Raw genomic sequence first — 21,752 nt, 5'->3', positions numbered from 1 at the left:
GGACCAGACATATCTCACCCACATTACAGAGAGGACCAGACACATCTCACCCACATTACAGAGAGGACCAGACACATCTGAACCACCCACATTACAGAGAGGACCAGACACATCTGAACCACCCACATTACAGAAAGGACCAGACACATCTCACCCACATTACAGAGAGGACCAGACACATCTCACCCACATTACAGAGAGGACCAGACACTTCTCACCCACATTACAGAGAGGACCAGACACATCTGAACCACCCACATTACAGAGAGGACCAGACACTTCTCACCCACATTACAGAGAGGACCAGACACATCTCACCCACATTACAGAGAGGACCAGACACATCTCACCCACATTACAGAGAGGACCAGGCACATCTCACCCACATTACAGAGAGGACCAGACACATCTGAACCACCCACATTACAGAGAGGACCAGACACATCTGAACCACCCACATTACAGAGAGGACCAGACACATCTCAACCACCCACATTACAGAGAGGACCAGACACATCTCACCCACATTACAGAGAGGACCAGACACATCTGAACCACCCACATTACAGAGAGGACCAGACACATCTGAACCACCCACATTACAGAGAGGACCAGACACATCTCAACCACCCACATTACAGAGAGGACCAGACACATCTCAACCACCCACATTACAGAGAGGACCAGACACATCTCACCCACATTACAGAGAGGACCAGACACATCTCACCCACATTACAGAGAGGACCAGACACATCTCACCCACATTACAGAGAGGACCAGACACAACCACCCACATTACAGAGAGGACCAGACACAACTCACCCACATTACAGAGGACCAGACACATCTCTGTGTGTGTGTGTGTGTGTGTGTGTGTTTCTCAGCCCCTCACCTATCTGCAGCAGAGTCTCCTCCATGCTGTTGGTGGCGGTCACCATGGCTACGGACGCTCCCAGGGGGTCACTGTCGGGGAACTGGACGGCCTCTGGGACGACCCGGCGCTCGCTCAGACCCAACGGTCCCGCCAGCAGCTCAAACTCCTCGTCCCCAGTTAACCTCTCATCCTCGTCAACATCCAGCATGTCCCATTCCTCTGTAAGGGTTGTAGAGAATAACATCATCCACGTGGTTATAGAGAGGAGCAGTCATACTGTCAGCCACGTGGTTATAGAGAATAACAGTCAAACTATCAGCCACGTGGTTAAAGAGAGGAACAGTCAAACTATCAGCCACGTGGTTATAGAGAGGAACAGTCAAACTATCAGCCACGTGGTTATAGAGAGGAACAGTCAAACTATCAGCCACGTGGTTATAGAGAGGAACAGTCAAACTATCAGCCACGTGGTTATAGAGAATAACAGTCAAACTATCAGCCACGTGGTTATAGAGAGGAACAGTCAAACTATCAGCCACGTGGTTATAGAGAGGAACAGTCAAACTATCAGCCACGTGGTTATAGAGAGGAACAGTCAAACTATCAGCCACGTGGAGAATAACAGTCAAACTATCAGCCCAGTGGTTATAGAGAGGAACAGTCAAACTATCAGCCACGTGGTTATAGAGAGGAACAGTCAAACTATCAGCCACGTGGTTATAGAGAATAACAGTCAAACTATCAGCCACGTGGAGAATAACAGTCAAACTATCAGCCACGTGGTTATAGAGAGGAACAGTCAAACCATCAGCCACGTGGTTATAAAGAGGAACAGTCAAACTATCAGCCACGTGGTTATAGAGAATGAAGCTACAGTGAAACCAGTCATACTATCAGCCATGAAGCTACAGTGGACCAGTCATACTATCAGCCATGAAGCTACAGTGAAACCAGTCATACTATCAGCCATGAAGCTACAGTGGACCAGTCATACTATCAGCCATGAAGCTACAGTGAAACCAGTCATACTATCAGCCATGAAGCTACAGTGAAACCAGTCATACTATCAGCCATGAAGCTACAGTGAAACCAGTCATACTATCAGCCATGAAGCTACAGTGGACCAGTCATACTATCAGCCATGAAGCTACAGTGGACCAGTCATACTATCAGCCATGAAGCTACAGTGGACCAGTCATACTATCAGCCATGAAGCTACAGTGAAACCAGTCATACTATCAGCCATGAAGCTACAGTGAAACCAGTCATACTATCAGCCATGAAGCTACAGTGAAACCAGTCATACTATCAGCCATGAAGCTACAGTGGACCAGTCATACTATCAGCCATAAAGCTACAGTGGACCAGTCATACTATCAGCCATGAAGCTACAGTGGACCAGTCATACTATCAGCCATGAAGCTACAGTGAAACCAGTCATACTATCAGCCATAAAGCTACAGTGAAACCAGTCATACTATCAGCCATAAAGCTACAGTGAAACCAGTCATTCGTATGATCAGGGACAAGAACCTCTGGAACAAGTGAATCATCATGTTTAATTGGAAGCCGTACCTTCATAGACACTGTCCTGCTTCCCCAAGAGGTCCGGGGCCAGTCCTTTACATCTGAACATGGACCACGACACGTGTTAGTGATCACAACGTCATCTTGTCACTGTTACACAGTGTCGTATCGAATCTGAAGTTTCAGTTGTACAACACAAGAGTCACCAAGTCCGTAATTTAAAAAAAACGTGGCGTGTCACCTTCTGTCCGCCACAGACCTCTCCGTCACGGGGACTGTGGTTTTACTCCTGACCGCCAGGTGTTTGTCCCGACAGCTCCCACAGAGGAGGTAGTAGGGGTTCCCGCTGCCGCACTCCCCCCCGAACCACCCGTCTACGTAGGAGCCGTTGCTCCGGTAACCCTGCCGGTTGGCGCTGCGCCCGCAGCCAGGGTGGCTCTTCTTCATGTGCTGGTTGAAGTTGGCAACGCTAGCCTCACACAACTCACACACCACCACCTCGTCTCGTTCCTCTGTCTCACACACATGCTGCCAGGGGACAGGGAGGGGACACGGAGACAGGGAGGGGAGGGAGGGGACACGGAGACAGGGAGGGGACACGGAGACAGGGAGGGGAGGGAGGGGACACGGAGACAGGGAGGGGACACGGAGACAGGGAGGGGACACGGAGACAGGGAGGGGACACGGAGACAGGGAGGGGAGGGAGGGGAAACGGAGACAGGGAGGGGACACGGAGACAGGGAGGAGACACGGAGACAGGGAGGGGACACGGAGACAGGGAGGGGACACGGAGACAGGGAGGGGAGGGAGGGGACACGGAGACAGGGAGGGGACACGGAGACAGGGAGGGAGGGGACATGGAGACAGGGAGGGGACACGGAGACAGGGAGGGTGGGAGGGGACACGGAGAGAGGGAGGAGACACGGAGACAGGGAGGGGACACGGAGACAGGGAGGGGACACGGAGACAGGGAGGGGACACAGAGACATGGAGGGGACACAGAGACATGGAGGGGACACAGAGACAGGGAGGGGACACAGAGACAGGGAGGGGACACAGAGACAGGGAGGAAAGGGAGGGGACACAGAGACAGGGAGGGGACACAGAGACATGGAGGGGACACAGAGACAGGGAGGGGACACAGAGACAGGGAGGGGACACGGAGACAGGAAGGGGACACAGAGACGTAAACACAAAGTCAGTTCATATCTAGGACATCAATAGCATGATGCCACTAACAGACAGGTGAATATGACAGCAGTGTAGACAACATGATACCATAGCAACAAGATGATTAGCCATGAATTAACCACAAGCAACAAGACTTGATGATCAATGTCACCCACCGTAATCACCATTAGCATGTTAGCGTTCCACCTGATTTACTAGCAAACCCCATTGACATCCCATCCACGGCATGCTAGTTAGGCTAACGACAGATATCACTGCCATGGGCAGTCACTGGCAGAGCATGGTGCAATGTGTGTGTGTGTGTGTGTGAGAGTTTGAGCGTGTGTGTGTGTGTGTGTGTGAGTGAGTGAGTGAGTGAGTGAGTGAGTGAGTGAGTGAGTGAGTGAGTGAGTGAGTGAGTGAGTGAGTGAGTGAGTGAGTGAGTGAGTGAGTGAGAGAGAGAGAGAGAGAGAGAGAGAGAGAGAGAGAGAGAGAGAGAGAGATAGTTTGAGTGTGTGTGTGTGAGTGCGTGTGTGTGTGTAAGACAGGGAGATAGTTTGAGAATGTGTGAGTATGTGTGTGTGTGTGTGTGTGTGTGTGTAAGACAGGGAGAATGTGTGAGTGTGTGAGTGTGTGTGCGTGTGTAAGACAGAGAATGTGTGAGTATGTGCGTGTGTGTGTGTGTAAGACAGGGAGAATGTGTGAGTATGTGAATGTGTGAGTGTGTGTGCATGTGTAAGACAGAGAGAATGTGTGTGTGAGTGCGTGTGTGTGTGTGTGTAAGACAGGGAGATAGTTTGAGAATGTGTGAGTATGTGCGTTTGTGTGTGTGTAAGACAGGGAGAATGTGTGAGTATGTGAGTGTGTGAGTGTGTGTAAGACAGAGAGAATGTGCGTGTTTGAGTGTGTGATAGTGAGTAAGCCTCAACCTCTCTCTAAGCAGACAGTTAGCATTTTACAGCACCCAAGTGAATGAGTGTGTGAGTGAAAGTTAGCTGGTGAGAGTCTAAATCCCAAACTTCCACGTCACTCTCCCCACTGAGAGTGAGACGTTGAGTGACGTGGAAAGTCAGGATGAAGACCTTACGAGTCAAGGTGAGGAAAAGGAAGCAGCAAAACCACACACACCCATGTTGGCCAGTCCAGTACCTCTGGGATCCACATGCCCAGGATGTCAGTGTCGCTGGCCAGGTCCTGACCGAACATGGCCTCCATGGTCTCCTCGTCCAGCTCCAGCTCCAGCTCCTCGTCGAGGTTAAAGTCATACAGAGGTCCAGTGTCCTGCTGTAGGGCACTGCCCTCTCTACGAGCCTGGCTGTGATGGGCCTGCACCGAGCGGTACAGACCAGCTACAGGAGAGGGTAGATGTTACAACAGTACCGAGCGGTATAGACCAGCTACAGGAGAGGGTACATGTTACAACAGCACCGAGCGGTACAGACCAGCTACAGGAGAGGGTACATGTTACAACAGTACCGAGCGGTATAGACCAGCTACAGGAGAGGGTACATGTTACAACAGTACCGAGCGGTATAGACCAGCTACAGGAGAGGGTACATGTTACAACAGTACCGAGCGGTATAGACCAGCTACAGGAGAGGATACATGTTACAACAGCACCGAGCGGTACAGACCAGCTACAGGAGAGGATACATGTTACAACAGCACCGAGCGGTACAGACCAGCTACAGGAGAGGGTAGATGTTAGAGCAGTATAGAGGAGAGGGTACATGTTACAACAGCACCGAGCAGTACAGACCAGCTACAGGAGAGGGTAGATGTTAGAGCAGTATAGAGGAGAGGGTACATGTTACAACAGCACCGAGCGGTACAGACCAGCTACAGGAGAGGGTAGATGTTAGAGCAGTATAGAGGAGAGGGTATATGTTAGAATATAATAGAGGAGAGGGTATATGTTAGAATAGTATAGAGGAGAGGGTATATGTTAGAATAGTATAGAGGAGAGGGAATATGTTAGAATAGTATAGAGGAGAGGAGAGGGTATATGTTAGAATAGCATAGAGGAGAGGGTATATGTTAGAATAGTATAGAGGAGAGGGTATATGTTAGAATAGTATAGAGGAGAGGGTATATGTTAGAATAGTATAGAGGAGAGGGTATATGTTAGAATAGTATAGAGGAGAGGAGAGGGTATATGTTAGAATAGTATAGAGGAGAGGGTATATATTAGAATAGAATAGAATAGAGAGGGAATATGTTAGAATAGCATAGAGGAGAGGGTATATATTAGAATAGTATAGAGGAGAGGGTATATGTTAGAATAGTATAGAGGAGAGGAGAGGGTATATGTTAGAATAGCATAGAGGAGAGGGTATATGTTAGAATAGTATAGAGGAGAGGAGAGGGTATATGTTAGAATAGCATAGAGGAGAGGGTATATGTTAGAATAGCATAGAGGAGAGGGTATATGTTAGAATAGTATAGAGGAGAGGGTATATGTTAGAATAGTATAGAGGAGAGGAGAGGGTATATGTTAGAATAGCATAGAGGAGAGGGTATATGTTAGAATAGTATAGAGGAGAGGGTATATGTTAGAATAGCATAGAGGAGAGGGTATATGTTAGAATAGTATAGAGGAGAGGGTATATATTAGAATAGTATAGAGGAGAGGGTATATGTTAGAATAGAATAGAGGAGAGGGTATATGTTAGAATAGTATAGAGGAGAGGGTATATGTTAGAATAGTATAGAGGAGAGGGTATATATTAGAATAGAATAGAGGAGAGGGTATATGTTAGAATAGTATAGAGGAGAGGGTATATGTTAGAATAGTATAGAGGAGAGGAGAGGGTATATGTTAGAATAGCATAGAGGAGAGGGTATATGTTAGAATAGAATAGAGGAGAGGAGAGGGTATATGTTAGAATAGTATAGAGGAGAGGGTATATGTTAGAAAAGTATAGAGGAGAGGGTATATATTAGAATAGAATAGAATAGAGGAGAGGGAATATGTTAGAATAGTATAGAGGAGAGGGTATATGTTAGAAAAGTATAGAGGAGAGGGTATATATTAGAATAGAATAGAATAGAGGAGAGGGTATATGTTAGAATAGAATAGAGGAGAGGGTATATGTTAGAATAGTATAGAGGAGAGGGTATATGTTAGAATAGTATAGAGGAGAGGGTATATGTTAGAATAGTATAGAGGAGAGGGTATATGTTAGAATAGTATAGAGGAGAGGGTATATGTTAGAATAGTATAGAGGAGAGGGTATATATTAGAATAGAATAGAGGAGAGGGTATATGTTAGAATAGCATAGAGGAGAGGGTGTATGTTAGAATAGTATAGAGGAGAGGGTATATATTAGAATAGAATAGAGGAGAGGGTATATGTTAGAATAGTATAGAGGAGAGGGTATATGTTAGAATAGTATAGAGGAGAGGGTATATGTTAGAATAGTATAGAGGAGAGGGTATATATTAGAATAGAATAGAGGAGAGGGTATATGTTAGAATAGCATAGAGGAGAGGGTGTATGTTAGAATAGTATAGAGGAGAGGGTATATATTAGAATAGAATAGAGGAGAGGGTATATGTTAGAATAGTATAGAGGAGAGGGTATATGTTAGAATAGCATAGAGGAGAGGGTATATGTTAGAATAGTATAGAGGAGAGGAGAGGGTATATGTTAGAATAGTATAGAGGAGAGGGTATATATTAGAATAGTATAGAGGAGAGGGTATATGTTAGAATAGTATAGAGGAGAGGGTATATGTTAGAATAGTATAGAGGAGAGGGTATATATTAGAATAGAATAGAGGAGAGGGTATATGTTAGAATAGAATAGAGGAGAGGGTATATGTTACAATAGAATAGAGGAGAGGGTATATGTTACAATAGTATAGAGGAGAGGGTATATGTTAGAATAGTATAGAGGAGAGGGTATATATTAGAATAGCATAGAGGAGAGGGTATATGTTAGAATAGCATAGAGGAGAGGGTATATGTTAGAATAGTATAGAGGAGAGGGTATATGTTAGAATAGTATAGAGGAGAGGGAATATGTTAGAATAGCATAGAGGAGAGGGTATATGTTAGAATAGTATAGAGGCGAGGAGAGGGTATATGTTAGAATAGTATAGAGGAGAGGGTATATATTAGAATAGAATAGAGGAGAGGGTATATGTTAGAATAGCATAGAGGAGAGGGTATATGTTAGAATAGCATAGAGGAGAGGGTATATGTTAGAATAGTATAGAGGAGAGGAGAGAGTATATGTTAGAATAGAATAGAGGAGAGGGTATATGTTAGAATAGTATAGAGGAGAGGGTATATGTTAGAATAGTATAGAGGAGAGGGTATATATTAGAATAGAATAGAGGAGAGGGTATATGTTAGAATAGTATAGAGGAGAGGGTATATGTTAGAATAGTATAGAGGAGAGGAGAGGGTATATGTTAGAATAGCATAGAGGAGAGGGTATATGTTAGAATAGAATAGAGGAGAGGGTATATGTTAGAATAGTATAGAGGAGAGGGTATATGTTAGAAAAGTATAGAGGAGAGGGTATATGTTAGAATAGTATAGAGGAGAGGGTATATATTAGAATAGAATAGAGGAGAGGGTATATGTTAGAATAGTATAGAGGAGAGGGTATATATTAGAATAGAATAGAGGAGAGGGTATATGTTAGAATAGCATAGAGGAGAGGGTATATGTTAGAATAGCATAGAGGAGAGGGTATATGTTAGAATAGCATAGAGGAGAGGGTATATGTTAGAATAGTATAGAGGAGAGGGTATATGTTAGAATAGTATAGAGGAGAGGGTATATGTTAGAATAGTATAGAGGAGAGGGTATATATTAGAATAGAATAGAGGAGAGGGTATATGTTAGAATAGTATAGAGGAGAGGGTATATGTTAGAATAGCATAGAGGAGAGGGTATATGTTAGAATAGTATAGAGGAGAGGAGAGGGTATATGTTAGAATAGTATAGAGGAGAGGGTATATGTTAGAATAGTATAGAGGAGAGGGTATATGTTAGAATAGTATAGAGGAGAGGGTATATGTTAGAATAGAATAGAGGAGAGGGTATATGTTAGAATAGTATAGAGGAGAGGGTATATGTTAGAATAGTATAGAGGAGAGGGTATATATTAGAATAGTATAGAGGAGAGGGTATATGTTAGAATAGTATAGAGGAGAGGGTATATGTTAGAATAGTATAGAGGAGAGGGTATATATTAGAATAGAATAGAGGAGAGGGTATATGTTACAATAGAATAGAGGAGAGGGTATATGTTACAATAGTATAGAGGAGAGGGTATATGTTAGAATAGTATAGAGGAGAGGGTATATATTAGAATAGTATAGAGGAGAGGGTATATATTAGAATAGTATAGAGGAGATACCATATTTATTGTGATTCTCATGATTCTATATGTATTGTGATTCAGTGCTGTTTATTGCAAGTTGATGTTCCAAACATATTGTTCAAACATATTGTCTGCTGCAAATTGGCTCCCTATTTAAAATGAAGCTAAAGAGAGAGAGACAGAGAGAGACAGAGGGAGAGAGACAGAGAGATACAGAGAGAGAAGCACAGAGAGAGAGAGAGAGAGAGAGACAGAGAGAGAGAGAGAGAGAGACAGAGAGAGGGAGAGACAGAGAGATACAGAGACAGAGAGAGAGAGAGAGAGAGAGAGAGAGAGAGAGAGAGACAGAGACCGAGAGACAGAGGTACAGAGGTACAGAGAGAGACCCAGAGAGAGTGAGAGACCCAGAGAGAGAGACAGAGAGAGGGAGAGACAGAGAGATACAGAGAGAGAGACCCAGAGAGAGACAGAGAAAGACAAGAGAGTGAGAGAGAGACACAGAGAGACAGAGAGAGAGAGAGACAGAGAGAGACAAAAGAGTGAGAGAGACACAGAGAGACAGAGAGAGAGAGAGACAGAGATACAGAGAGAGAGAGACAGAGAGAGACAGAGAGTGAGAGAGAGACACAGAGAGACAGAGACAGAGAGACAGAGAGTGAGAGAGACACACAGAGAGACAGAGACAGAGAGAGACAGAGAGACAGAGAGAGACAGAGCGAGAGACAGAGAGACAGAGATAGAGAGAGACAGAGACAGAGAGACAGAGATAGAGAGAGACAGAGAGACACAGAGAGACAGAGAGTGAGAGAGAGACACAGAGAGACAGAGACAGAGAGAGACAGAGACAGAGAGACAGAGAGAGACAGAGCGAGAGACAGAGAGACAGAGATAGAGAGAGACAGAGACAGAGAGACAGAGATAGAGAGACACAGAGAGACAGAGAGTGAGAGAGAGACACAGAGAGACAGAGCGAGAGACAGAGACAGAGATAGAGAGAGACAGAGATAGACAGAGAGAGACAGAGGAAGAGTCTCACCAGCGCGGGCCAGCAGTGTCCTAGCAGCCAGGTCAAAGCGGTGTTTCCTGCTGACAGCAGAGCGCCCTCTGGGGGTTGGACCAACGGAGGCAGAGGCCTGGTCCAGCCCCTCTGGACTGCAGGGACACAAACACAGCCCTCACACAAATCACAAACATGGAAAGAGATAATATTGGTTTCAATGACAACTAGTACTTCAATAGCAAACAGAATAGACGGCATCCCTGACTCTTTCAGCTCTGTAGTGAGACGTACTGTAATACTTATATATATTTATATATACTGTACTGTAATACATATATACTGTACTGCATATATACTGTATACACTGTACTGCATGTTGTCGTTGAATACTGAATCAACAGCAGTTTTATCCAAGTGCTACTAAGCACCAAAAAGACCAGAGGACCAAGGCACTCCTCATATAATTCATTAAAATGCCTTTATTTTGTATGGCATGTTCAATGGAAACAAAGTTTAAAACCTCCGGCTGCATGGCCTTCGTCAGGGAGTACTACTAAGCACACACTATGTGTAACAGAAGACTGGAGACAGGCATATCTGACCCCCGAGGGGCTGTCCTCTACAACAGCTTCAGTTACTGTACCTCTCACTGAAGCCCTCCTCCATGTCTGCAGAGTCAGCGTTGGGCATATCTCCAGGGGAGTGAAGGTAGCTCCTCTCCAGACTCTTACCCCCTCCCGAGGCTGTGGCCCCTGGGCACGAGGAGCTGTCTGACCCCTGTCCTCGAGAGTGGCTCTCGTCCTCGTCCTCCTCTGTTCCGGGGTGTTCTATCATCCACATAGCCAATACCGTGATGTTCTGGGCATCGGCCTCGCCACGAGTACCTGGGGGTGAGAGGGGGGATAGGACCTGATGACATACTGTTGGTGAAATAAACATCAGTGTTGCTGCTAACGAGGGGGGGAGGGGGTAGGGGGGGGGGCAGGTAGAGGTTAGAGCGTTGGGCCAGTAACTGAAAAGTCGCTGGTTTGAATTCCTGAGCAGAAAAGGTGAAAACAGAAATCTGTCACTGTGCCCTTGAGCAAGGCACTTAAACCCCAATTGCTCCGTGGGCGCAGGACAGTCGCAGGACTGTCGTGACCCCAGGTGTCTCGAGGGGTAGTTGGGATATGAAACATTTCCATGAAACACTTGTAATGATGAACACTTGGACAAGTCTGTGAACAGGAGAAATATAAGCACTGTCCCCATCCCGGGTTCAAAACAGTCTGCTCCCAAACACACGGCACCGTGGTCCTTGTTTGTAGCTTTTATTTACACAGGGAAGACACCGTACCAACAGATTCAGCTATGTTTTTAAAAAGGCATCAATTGGATAGCTCCATCGGTACCAGTTCAAGCTAGCTGTGATCTTCCGGCACGTTCTGGACACGTTCTGGACTCTGTTACATTGGCTGGGAGAGTGGTTAGCGGTTGTATCCTGAATGGCCATTGGCTGGGAAAGAGATGGTCCATTAGAAGTGGTTGTATTCTGAATGGCCATTGGCTGGGAGAGAGATGGTCCATTAGAAGTGGTTGTATCCTGAATGGCCATTGGCTGGGAGAGAGATGGTCCATTAGAAGTGGTTGTATTCTGAATGGCCATTGGCTGGGAGAGAGATGGTCCATTAGAAGTGGTTGTATCCTGAATGGCCATTGGCTGGGAGAGAGATGGTCCATTAGAAGTGGTTGTATCCTGAATGGCCATTGGCTGGGAGAGAGATGGTCCATTAGAAGTGGTTGTATTCTGAATGGCCATTGGCTGGGAGAGATGGTCCATTAGAAGTGGTTGTATTCTGAATGGCCATTGGCTGGGAGAGAGATGGTCCATTAGAAGTGGTTGTATTCTGAATGGCCATTGGCTGGGAGAGAGATGGTCCATTAGAAGTGGTTGTATTCTGAATGGTCATTGGCTGGGAGAGAGATGGTCCATTAGAAGTGGTTGTATCCTGAATGGCCATTGGCTGGGAGAGAGATGGTCCATTAGAAGTGGTTGTATTCTGAATGGCCATTGGCTGGGAGAGAGATGGTCCATTAGAAGTGGTTGTATTCTGAATGGCCATTGGCTGGGAGAGAGATGGTCCATTAGAAGTGGTTGTATTCTGAATGAGCATTTGCTGGGAGAGAGATGGTCCATTAGAAGTGGTTGTATTCTGAATGGCCACAAGCTAAAGGTTGGAGACTCACATGCAAACAAGCTGGACCTTCTGAACTGACAGCTGACTCACTGTTTGCTGCTAACAGTTACCAGTAAGTGTTCTCGCGCATATTCAGCGAAACAACAGGTGAAATGTATTCAGCGAAACAACAGGTGAAATGTATTCAGCGAAACAACAGGTGATATGTATTCAGCGATACAACTTGTGATATGTATTCAGCGATACAACATGTGATATGTATTCAGCGATACAACATGTGATATGTATTCAGCGATACAACATGTGATATGTATTCAGCGATACAACATGTGATATGTATTCAGCGCTAAAACATGTGATATGTATTCAGCGATACAACATGTGATATGTAGCGATACAACATGTGATATGTAGCGATACAACATGTGGTATGTATTCAGCGATACAACATGTGATATGTAGCGATACAACATGTGATATGTATTCAGCGATACAACGTGTCATATGTAGTGATACAACATGTGATATGTATTCAGAGATACAACATGTGATATGTAGCGATACAACATGTGATATGTATGCTACACTACCTGCTCGTCCAACATCTCATTCCAAAATCATGGGCGTTAATATGGAGTTGGTCCCCTCCCCTTTGCTGCTATAACAGCCTCCACTCTTCTGGGAAGGCTTTCCACCAGATGTTGGAACATTGCTGCTATAACAGCCTCCACTCTTCTGGGAAGGCTTTCCACTAGATGTTGGAACATTGCTGCTATAACAGCCTCCACTCTTCTGGGAAGGCTTTCCACTAGATGTTGGAACATTGCTGCTATAACAGCCTCCACTCTCCTGGGAAGGCTTTCCACTAGATGTTGGAACATTGCTGCTATAACAGCCTCCACTCTTCTGGGAAGGCTTTCCACTAGATGTTGGAACATTGCTGCTATAACAGCCTCCACTCTCCTGGGAAGGCTTTCCACTAGATGTTGGAACATTGCTGCTAGAACAGCCTCCACTCTTCTGGGAAGGCTTTCCACTAGATGTTGGAACATTGCTGCTATAACAGCCTCCACTCTCCTGGGAAGGCTTTCCACTAGATGTTGGAACATTGCTGCTAGAACAGCCTCCACTCTTCTGGGAAGGTTTTCCACTAGATGTTGGAACATTGCTGCTATAACAGCCTCCACTCTCCTGGGAAGGCTTTCCACTAGATGTTGGAACATTGCTGCGGGGACTTGCTTCCATTCAGCCACAAGAGCATTAGTGAGGCCGGGGACTGATGTTGGGCGATTAGGCCTGGTTCGCAGTCTGCGTTCCAATTCATCCCAAACGTGTTCGATGGGGTTGAGGTCAGTGCTCTGTGCAAGCCAGTCAAGTTCTTCCACACCGATCTCGATGAACTATGACCTCACCCTTGTGCACGGGGGCATTGTCATGCTGAAACAGGAACCGGCCTTATCCAAACTGTTGAGTTGGAAACACAGAATCCTCTAGAATATCCTCGTATGCTGTAGCGTTAAGATTCCCCTTCACTGGACCTGAGAAGCCTAGTCCGAACCATGAAAAAACAGCCCCAGACCATTATTCCTCCTCCACCAAACTTTACAGTTGGCACTATGCATTCGGGCAGGTTTGCGTTCTCCTGTCATCCACCAAACCCAGATTAGTCTGTCTGACTGCCAGATGGTGAAGCGTGATTCATCATTCCAGAGAACGCGTTTCCACCGTTCCAGAGTCCAATGGCGGCAAGCTTTACACCCTTCCAGCCGACGCTTGGCATTGCACATGGTGATCTGAGGCTTGTGTGCTGCTGCTCGGCCATGGAAACCCATTTCATGAAGCTCCTTACCAACAGTTCTGGTGCTGACGGTGCTTCCAGAAGGCAGTTTGGAACTCGGTAGTGAGGGTTGTAACCCGAGGACAGACCATTTTTACACACTACGCGACTGTCAAACAGCCATCACTAACACAGAGAGGCTGCTGCCAACATACAGACCTGATATCATTGGCCACTTTAATAAATGGATCACTCGTCACTTTAATAATGTTTACATACCCTACATTACTCATCTCCTATGTATATACTGTACTCTATACCATCTACTGCATCTTGCCTATGCCGTTCGGCCATCACTCATTGATATATTTATAAGTACATATTCTTAATAATTTCTTTACTTAGATTTGTGTGTATTAGGTAGCTATTGTGGAATTTGTTGCGATTACCTGTTGGTTATTACTGCACTGTTGGAACGAGAAGCACAGGCATTTCTCTACATTCGCATTAACATCTGCTAACCATTTGTATGTGACCAATAACATTTGACTTGAAGTCTGTACCTGTAGTCTTGGTATGAGGTAGTGTATAGTGAAGTCTGTACCTGTAGTCTTGGTATGAGGTAGTGTATAGTGAAGTCTGTACCTGTAGTCTTGGTATGAGGTAGTGTATAGTGAAGTCTGTACCTGTAGTCTTGGTATGAGGTAGTGTATAGTGAAGTCTGTACCTGTAGTCTTGGTATGAGGTAGTGTATAGTGAAGTCTGTACCTGTAGTCTTGGTATGAGGTAGTGTATAGTGAAGTCTGTACCTGTAGTCTTGGTATGAGGTAGTGATAGTGAAGTCTGTACCTGTAGTCTTGGTATGAGGTAGTGTATAGTGAAGTCTGTACCTGTAGTCTTGGTATGAGGTAGTGTATAGTGAAGTCTGTACCTGTAGTCTTGGTATGAGGTAGTGTATAGTGAAGGCTGTACCTGTAGTCTTGGTATGAGGTAGTGTATAGTGTAGGCTGTACCTGTAGTCTTGGTATGAGGTAGTGTATAGTGAAGTCTGTACCTGTAGTCTTGGTATGAGGTAGTGTATAGTGACGTCTGTACCTGTAGTCTTGGTATGAGGTAGTGTATAGTGACGTGTGTAACCGTAGTCTTGGTATGAGGTAGTGTATAGTGAAGTCTGTAACTGTAGTCTTGGTATGAGGTAGTGTATAGTGAAGTCTGTACCTGTAGTCTTGGTATGAGGTAGTGTATAGTGAAGTCTGTAACTGTAGTCTTGGTATGAGGTAGTGTATAGTGAAGTCTGTACCTGTAGTCTTGGTATGAGGTAGTGTATAGTGGCGTCTGTACCTGTAGTCTTGGTATGAGGTAGTGTATAGTGACGTCTGTACCTGTAGTCTTGGTATGAGGTAGTGTATAGTGACGTCTGTACCTGTAGTCTTGGTATGAGGTAGTGTATAGTGAAGTCTGTACCTGTAGTCTTGGTATGAGGTAGTGTATAGTGAAGTCTGTACCTGTAGCCTTGGTATGAGGTAGTGTATAGTGAAGTCTGTACCTGTAGTCTTGGTATGAGGTAGTGTATAGTGACGTCTGTACCTGTAGTCTTGGTATGAGGTAGTGTATAGTGAAGTCTGTACCTGTAGTCTTGGTATGAGGTAGTGTATAGTGACGTGTGTACCTGTAGTCTTGGTATGAGGTAGTGTATAGTGAAGGCTGTACCTGTAGTCTTGGTATGAGGTAGTGTATAGTGAAGTCTGTACCTGTAGTCTTGGTATGAGGTAGTGTATAGTGAAGGCTGTACCTGTAGTCTTGGTATGAGGTAGTGTATAGTGACGTGTGTACCTGTAGTCTTGGTATGAGGTAGTGTATAGTGAAGTGTGTACCTGTAGTCTTGGTATGAGGTAGTGTATAGTGAAGTCTGTACCTGTAGTCTTGGTATGAGGTAGTGTATAGTGACGTGTGTACCTGTAGTCTTGGTATGAGGTAGTGTATAGTGAAGTTTGTACCTGTAGTCTTGGTATGAGGTAGTGTATAGTGAAGGCTGTACCTGTAGTCTTGGTATGAGGTAGTGTATAGTGAAGTCTGTACCTGTAGTTTTGGTATGAGGTAGTGTATAGTGAAGTCTGTACCTGTAGTCTTGGTATGAGGTAGTGTATAGTGAAGGCTGTACCTGTAGTCTTGGTATGAGGTAGTGTATAGTGAAGTCTGTACCTGTAGTCTTGGTATGAGGTAGTGTATAGTGAAGTCTGTACCTGTAGTCTTGGTATGAGGTAGTGATAGTGAAGTCTGTACCTGTAGTCTTGGTATGAGGTAGTGTATAGTGAAGTCTGTAACTGTAGTCTTGGTATGAGGTAGTGTATAGTGACGTCTGTACCTGTAGTCTTGGTATGAGGTAGTGTATAGTGAAGTCTGTACCTGTAGTCTTGGTATGAGGTAGTGTATAGTGAAGGCTGTACCTGTAGTCTTGGTATGAGGTAGTGTATAGTGACGTCTGTACCTGTAGTCTTGGTATGAGGTAGTGTATAGTGAAGTCTGTACCTGTAGTCTTGGTATGAGGTAGTGTATAGTGACGTGTGTACCTGTAGTCTTGGTATGAGGTAGTGTATAGTGAAGGCTGTACCTGTAGTCTTGGTATGAGGTAGTGTATAGTGAAGTCTGTACCTGTAGTCTTGGTATGAGGTAGTGTATAGTGAAGGCTGTACCTGTAGTCTTGGTATGAGGTAGTGTATAGTGACGTGTGTACCTGTAGTCTTGGTATGAGGTAGTGTATAGTGAAGTGTGTACCTGTAGTCTTGGTATGAGGTAGTGTATAGTGAAGTCTGTACCTGTAGTCTTGGTATGAGGTAGTGTATAGTGACGTGTGTACCTGTAGTCTTGGTATGAGGTAGTGTATAGTGAAGTTTGTACCTGTAGTCTTGGTATGAGGTAGTGTATAGTGAAGGCTGTACCTGTAGTCTTGGTATGAGGTAGTGTATAGTGAAGTCTGTACCTGTAGTCTTGGTATGAGGTAGTGTATAGTGAAGTCTGTACCTGTAGTCTTGGTATGAGGTAGTGTATAGTGAAGTCTGTAACTGTAGTCTTGGTATGAGGTAGTGATAGTGAAGTCTGTACCTGTAGTCTTGGTATGAGGTAGTGTATAGTGAAGTCTGTACCTGTAGTCTTGGTATGAGGTAGTGTATAGTGAAGTCTGTACCCGTAGTCTTGGTATGAGGTAGTGTATAGTGAAGTCTGTACCCGTAGTCTTGGTATGAGGTAGTGTATAGTGAAGTCTGTACCTGTAGTCTTGGTATGAGGTAGTGTATAGTGAAGTCTGTACCCGTAGTCTTGGTATGAGGTAGTGTATAGTGAAGTCTGTACCCGTAGTCTTGGTATGAGGTAGTGTATAGTGAAGGCTGTACCTGTAGTCTTGGTATGAGGTAGTGTATAGTGAAGGCTGTACCTGTAGTCTTGGTATGAGGTAATGTATAGTGAAGGCTGTACCTGTCCCTGTAGCCTCCAGAGCCTTGGTGATCTGCCTCAGAGAGAAGCCCATCTCCAGGAGGGGCACAGCGATGGCCGGGGGGGGAGGGGAGGTGGACAGTCTGCTGCTGGGGTCCGACAGGGCTGGAGAGGACAATAATTAGAGGACAGGATGTTACCATCACATACAGAGACAAACAGGAAGTTACCATCACATACAGAGACAAACAGGAAGTTACCATCACATACAGAGACAAACAGGATGTTACCATAACATACAGAGACAAACAGGAAGTTACCATCACATACAGAGACAAACAGGAAGTTACCATCACATACAGAGACAAACAGGAAGTTACCATCACATACAGAGACAAACAGGAAGTTACCATCACATACAGAGACAAACAGGATGTTACCATCACATACAGAGACAAACAGGAAGTTACCATCACATACAGAGACAAACAGGATGTTACCATCACATACAGAGACAAACAGGAAGTTACCATCACATACAGAGACAAACAGGAAGTTACCATCACATACAGAGACAAACAGGATGTTACCATCACATACAGAGACAAACAGGATGTTACCATCACATACAGAGACAAACAGGAAGTTACCATCACATACAGAGACAAACAGGAAGTTACCATCACATACAGAGACAAACAGGAAGTTACCATCACATACAGAGACAAACGGGATGTTACCATCACATACAGAGACAAACAGGAAGTTACCATCACATACAGAGACAAACAGGAAGTTACCATCACATACAGAGACAAACAGGAAGTTACCATCACATACAGAGACAAACAGGAAGTTACCATCACATACAGAGACAAACGGGATGTTACCATCACTTACAGAGACAAACAGGATGTTACCATCACTTACAGAGACAAACGGGAAGTTACCATCACATACAGAGACAAACAGGAAGTTACCATCACATACAGAGACAAACAGGAAGTTGCCATCACATACGGAGACAAACAGGATGTTACCATCACATACAGAGACAAACATGACTGGGGACTGGGGGGGGGGGTGCTTGGTGTGTAGTACATACATGTCCCTGTCCTTTGGACTGGTCTGGAGGTCTGGGTTTGAGGGGAGGAGAGGCTCTGTGTCTACGTGTGTGTGTGTCTACGTGTGTGTGTGTGTGTGTGTGTGTACGTGTGTGTCTACGTGTGTGTGTGTATGTGTGTGTCTGTGTCTACGTGTGTGTGTGTGTGTGTGTCTACGTGTGTGTGTGTCTACGTGTGTGTGTGTCTACGTGTGTGTGTGTGTGTGTGTCTAAGTGTGTGTGTGTATGTGTGTGTAGTACATGTGTGTCTGTGTCTACGTGTGTGTGTGTGTGTGTGTGTGTGTGTGTGTGTGTGTGTGTGTGTGTGTGTGTGTGTGTGTGTGTGTGTGTGTGTGTGTGTGTGTGTGTGTGTGTGTGTGTGTGTAGTACATACATGTCCCGGTCCGGTTGGCTGGTCTGGAGGTCTGGGTCTCAGGGGAGGAGAGGCTCTGTCTCCGACCCACCTCATCAGAGGGAGACGTGGGGAGAGAAGACACCGGGGGCGTCTGGGCACGACGCGTTGGCAGCAGAGTGGTGGTCGGGTAGCTTGAGAACATTTGCCTGTAAAGATGAGACATTGTAATAAATGGCTTGACTTTTAAAAGGTATCCACAGTGTGTGTGTGTGTAGAGGTTCTATTTACCTGAGCAGGCTCAGAGGCATGACCCCAGGGGACTCTGAGGCAGGGACAGTCTCTGTGTCAGTAACAGGTGTAGTGGCTGTGGTCGTGTCCTCCAGAGAGGAGCTCATGAAGGAGGTGGTGCTGGAAGCAGAGGGGCTGGTGGTGATGGGGGTCTGGGCCTGCTGCTCTCCCTGCACACCCTCCTCACACTCTGGGTCAGCTAACACACCAGGAGAGAGACCACACACAGAGTTACAGAGTTAGAACAGAGTTAGATCAGAGTTAGAACAGAGTTAGAACAGAGTTAGTACAGAGTTAGTACAGAGTCAGTAGAGAGTTAGTACAGAGATACAGAGTTAGTACAGAGTTAGAACAGAGTTAGTACAAGGTTAGTACAAGGTTAGTACAGAGTTAGTACAGAGTTAGTACAGAGTTAGTACAGAGTTAGAACAGAGTTAGAACAGAGTTAGAACAGAGTTAGTACAGAGTTAGTACAGAGTTAGAACAGAGTTAGAACAGAGTTAGAACAGAGTTAGAACAGAGTTAGAAAAGAGTTAGTACAGAGTTAGTACAGAGTTAGAACAGAGTTAGTACAGAGTTAGTACAGAGTTAGTACAGAGATACAGAGTTAGAACAGAGTTAGTACAGAGTTTAGTACAGATTTAGAACAGAGATACAGAGTTAGAACAGAGTTAGTACAGTGGTATTAGAGAGTTAGTAGAGAGTTAGAGTTAGAACAGAGTTAGAACATAGTTAGAACAGAGTTAGTACAGGGTTAGTACAGAGTTAGAACAGAGTTACAGAGTTAGAACAGAGTTAGTACAGAGTTAGAACAGAGTTAGAACAGGGTTAGTACAGAGTTAGAACAGAGTTAGTACAGGGTTAGAACAGAGTTAGAACAGAGTTAGTACAGAGTTAGAACAGAGTTAGAACAGAGTTAGTACAGGGTTAGTACAGAGTTAGAACAGAGTTAGTACAGAGTTAGAACAGAGTTAGAACAGGGTTAGTACAGAGTTAGAACAGAGTTAGTACAGGGTTAGAACAGAGTTAGAACAGAGTTAGTACAGAGTTAGAACAGAGTTAGAACAGAGTTAGTACAGGGTTAGTACAGAGTTAGAACAGAGTTAGTACAGAGTTAGAACAGAGTTAGTACAGGGTTAGTACAGAGTTAGAACAGAGTTAGAACAGAGTTAGTACAGAGTTAGAACAGAGTTCGTACAGCGTTAGAACAGAGTTAGAACAGAGTTCGTACAGCGTTAGAACAGTGTTTGACCAGAGTTAGTACAGAGTTCGTACAGCGTTAGAACAGAGTTAGAACAGAGTTACTACAGAGTTTTTTTTCTCTTTAAATTTCTTGACACGTTACAACATCAGATCGTCTGAGAAGCCTTCAAGGTAAGTAGCTAGCTAGCTTGTAATCCTGGATGTGTTTGTCAACCACATCAATATATGTTTGGTCCCGAGGAAGACCCCAGGAGGGCCCCAGGAAGGACCCAGGGGGCCCCAGGGAGGCCCCAGGAAGGACCCAGGAAGACCTCAGGAGGGCCCCAGGAAGACCCCAGGAGGGCCCCAGGAAGACCCCAGGAGGGCCCCAGGAAGACCCCAGGAGGGCCCCAGGAAGACCCTAGGAGGGCCCCAGGAAGACCCCAGGAAGGACCCAGGAAGGACCCAGGAAGACCTCAGGAGGGCCCCAGGAAGACCCCAGGAGGGCCCCAGGAAGACCCCAGGAGGGCCCCAGGAAGACCCCAGGAGGGACCCAGGAAGGACCCAGGAAGGCCCCAGGAAGACCCCAGGAGGGCCCCAGGAAGACCCCAGGAGGGCCCCAGGAAGACCCCAGGAAGACCTCAGGAGGGCCCCAGGAAGACCCCAGGAGGGCCCCAGGAAGACCCTAGGAGGGCCCCAGGAAGGACCCAGGAAGACCTCAGGAGGGCCCCAGGAAGACCCCAGGAGGGCCCCAGGAAGACCCTAGGAGGGCCCCAGGAAGACCCCAGGAAGGCCCCAGGAAGATCACAGGAGGGCCCCAGGAAGACCCCAGGAAGGCCCCAGGAAGACCCTAGGAGGGCCCCAGGAAGGACCCAGGAAGACCTCAGGAGGGCCCCAGGAAGACCCCAGGAGGGCCCCAGGAAGACCCCAGGAAGACCCCAGGAGGGCCCCAGGAAGACCCCAGGAAGACCCCAGGAGGGCCCCAGTTAGACCCCAGGAGGGCCCCAGGAAGACCCTAGGTGGGCCCCAGGAAGACCCCAGGAAGGACCCAGGAAGACCTCAGGAGGGCCCCAGGAAGACCCCAGGAAGGCCCCAGGAAGATCACAGGAGGGCCCCAGTTAGACCCCAGGAAGACCCCAGTCCAGGGCCAGAGATGGAAAAGCCTTCCCTAACAAACAACATGTTATTTCCCTCAGTGTTACTCACCAGGTCTGGACTTGCCCCCACTGCAGTGTTCGTCCAGCATCCCACTGACCACCAATTTATAGATCATGGCCTGAGCTCTCTCCAAATCGGCCAATCCTAACGCCCGCTTGATGGGTGACCTCATCACGGCCCGCTTGACCATGTGACGCATCAGGAACTGCAGTGCCGCCCTCATCTCAACTTCCTCCTGGCACACGGGCGAGGGCGCTGCGCCACTAGGGGTGGACCCGGCATTCAGGTCTGCATTGTGTCCACTGGGAGCAGGCTCCGGCTGAGCCTGAACCTATTACAGAGTGGGCCATTAGCAGACACCTTGATTAAAC

At 46.1% G+C, this 21,752-nt stretch overlaps 1 protein-coding gene across 1 annotated transcript in view; it reads right to left on the bottom strand.

Annotated features, from left to right (window-relative positions):
- The window catches only part of herc1 (HECT and RLD domain containing E3 ubiquitin protein ligase family member 1), a 273,217-nt gene that overhangs the window by 109,868 nt on the left and 141,597 nt on the right, over positions 1-21,752 (bottom strand). The window contains exons 40-49 of the mRNA XM_064983713.1: positions 21,430-21,712; positions 19,042-19,240; positions 18,793-18,959; positions 17,339-17,461; positions 10,557-10,797; positions 9,950-10,065; positions 4,703-4,923; positions 2,646-2,932; positions 2,453-2,505; positions 896-1,096 (exon numbers count right to left, since the gene is read on the bottom strand). Coding sequence (XP_064839785.1) covers positions 896-1,096; positions 2,453-2,505; positions 2,646-2,932; positions 4,703-4,923; positions 9,950-10,065; positions 10,557-10,797; positions 17,339-17,461; positions 18,793-18,959; positions 19,042-19,240; positions 21,430-21,712 — 1,891 coding nt within the window. The remainder of the gene's footprint in view (positions 1-895; positions 1,097-2,452; positions 2,506-2,645; positions 2,933-4,702; positions 4,924-9,949; positions 10,066-10,556; positions 10,798-17,338; positions 17,462-18,792; positions 18,960-19,041; positions 19,241-21,429; positions 21,713-21,752) is intronic.

This window comes from Oncorhynchus masou, chromosome 2, assembly GCF_036934945.1.
Source record: "Oncorhynchus masou masou isolate Uvic2021 chromosome 2, UVic_Omas_1.1, whole genome shotgun sequence".
Lineage (NCBI taxonomy): Eukaryota > Metazoa > Chordata > Actinopteri > Salmoniformes > Salmonidae > Oncorhynchus > Oncorhynchus masou.
This window is presented reverse-complemented; position numbering and strand designations above follow the sequence as displayed.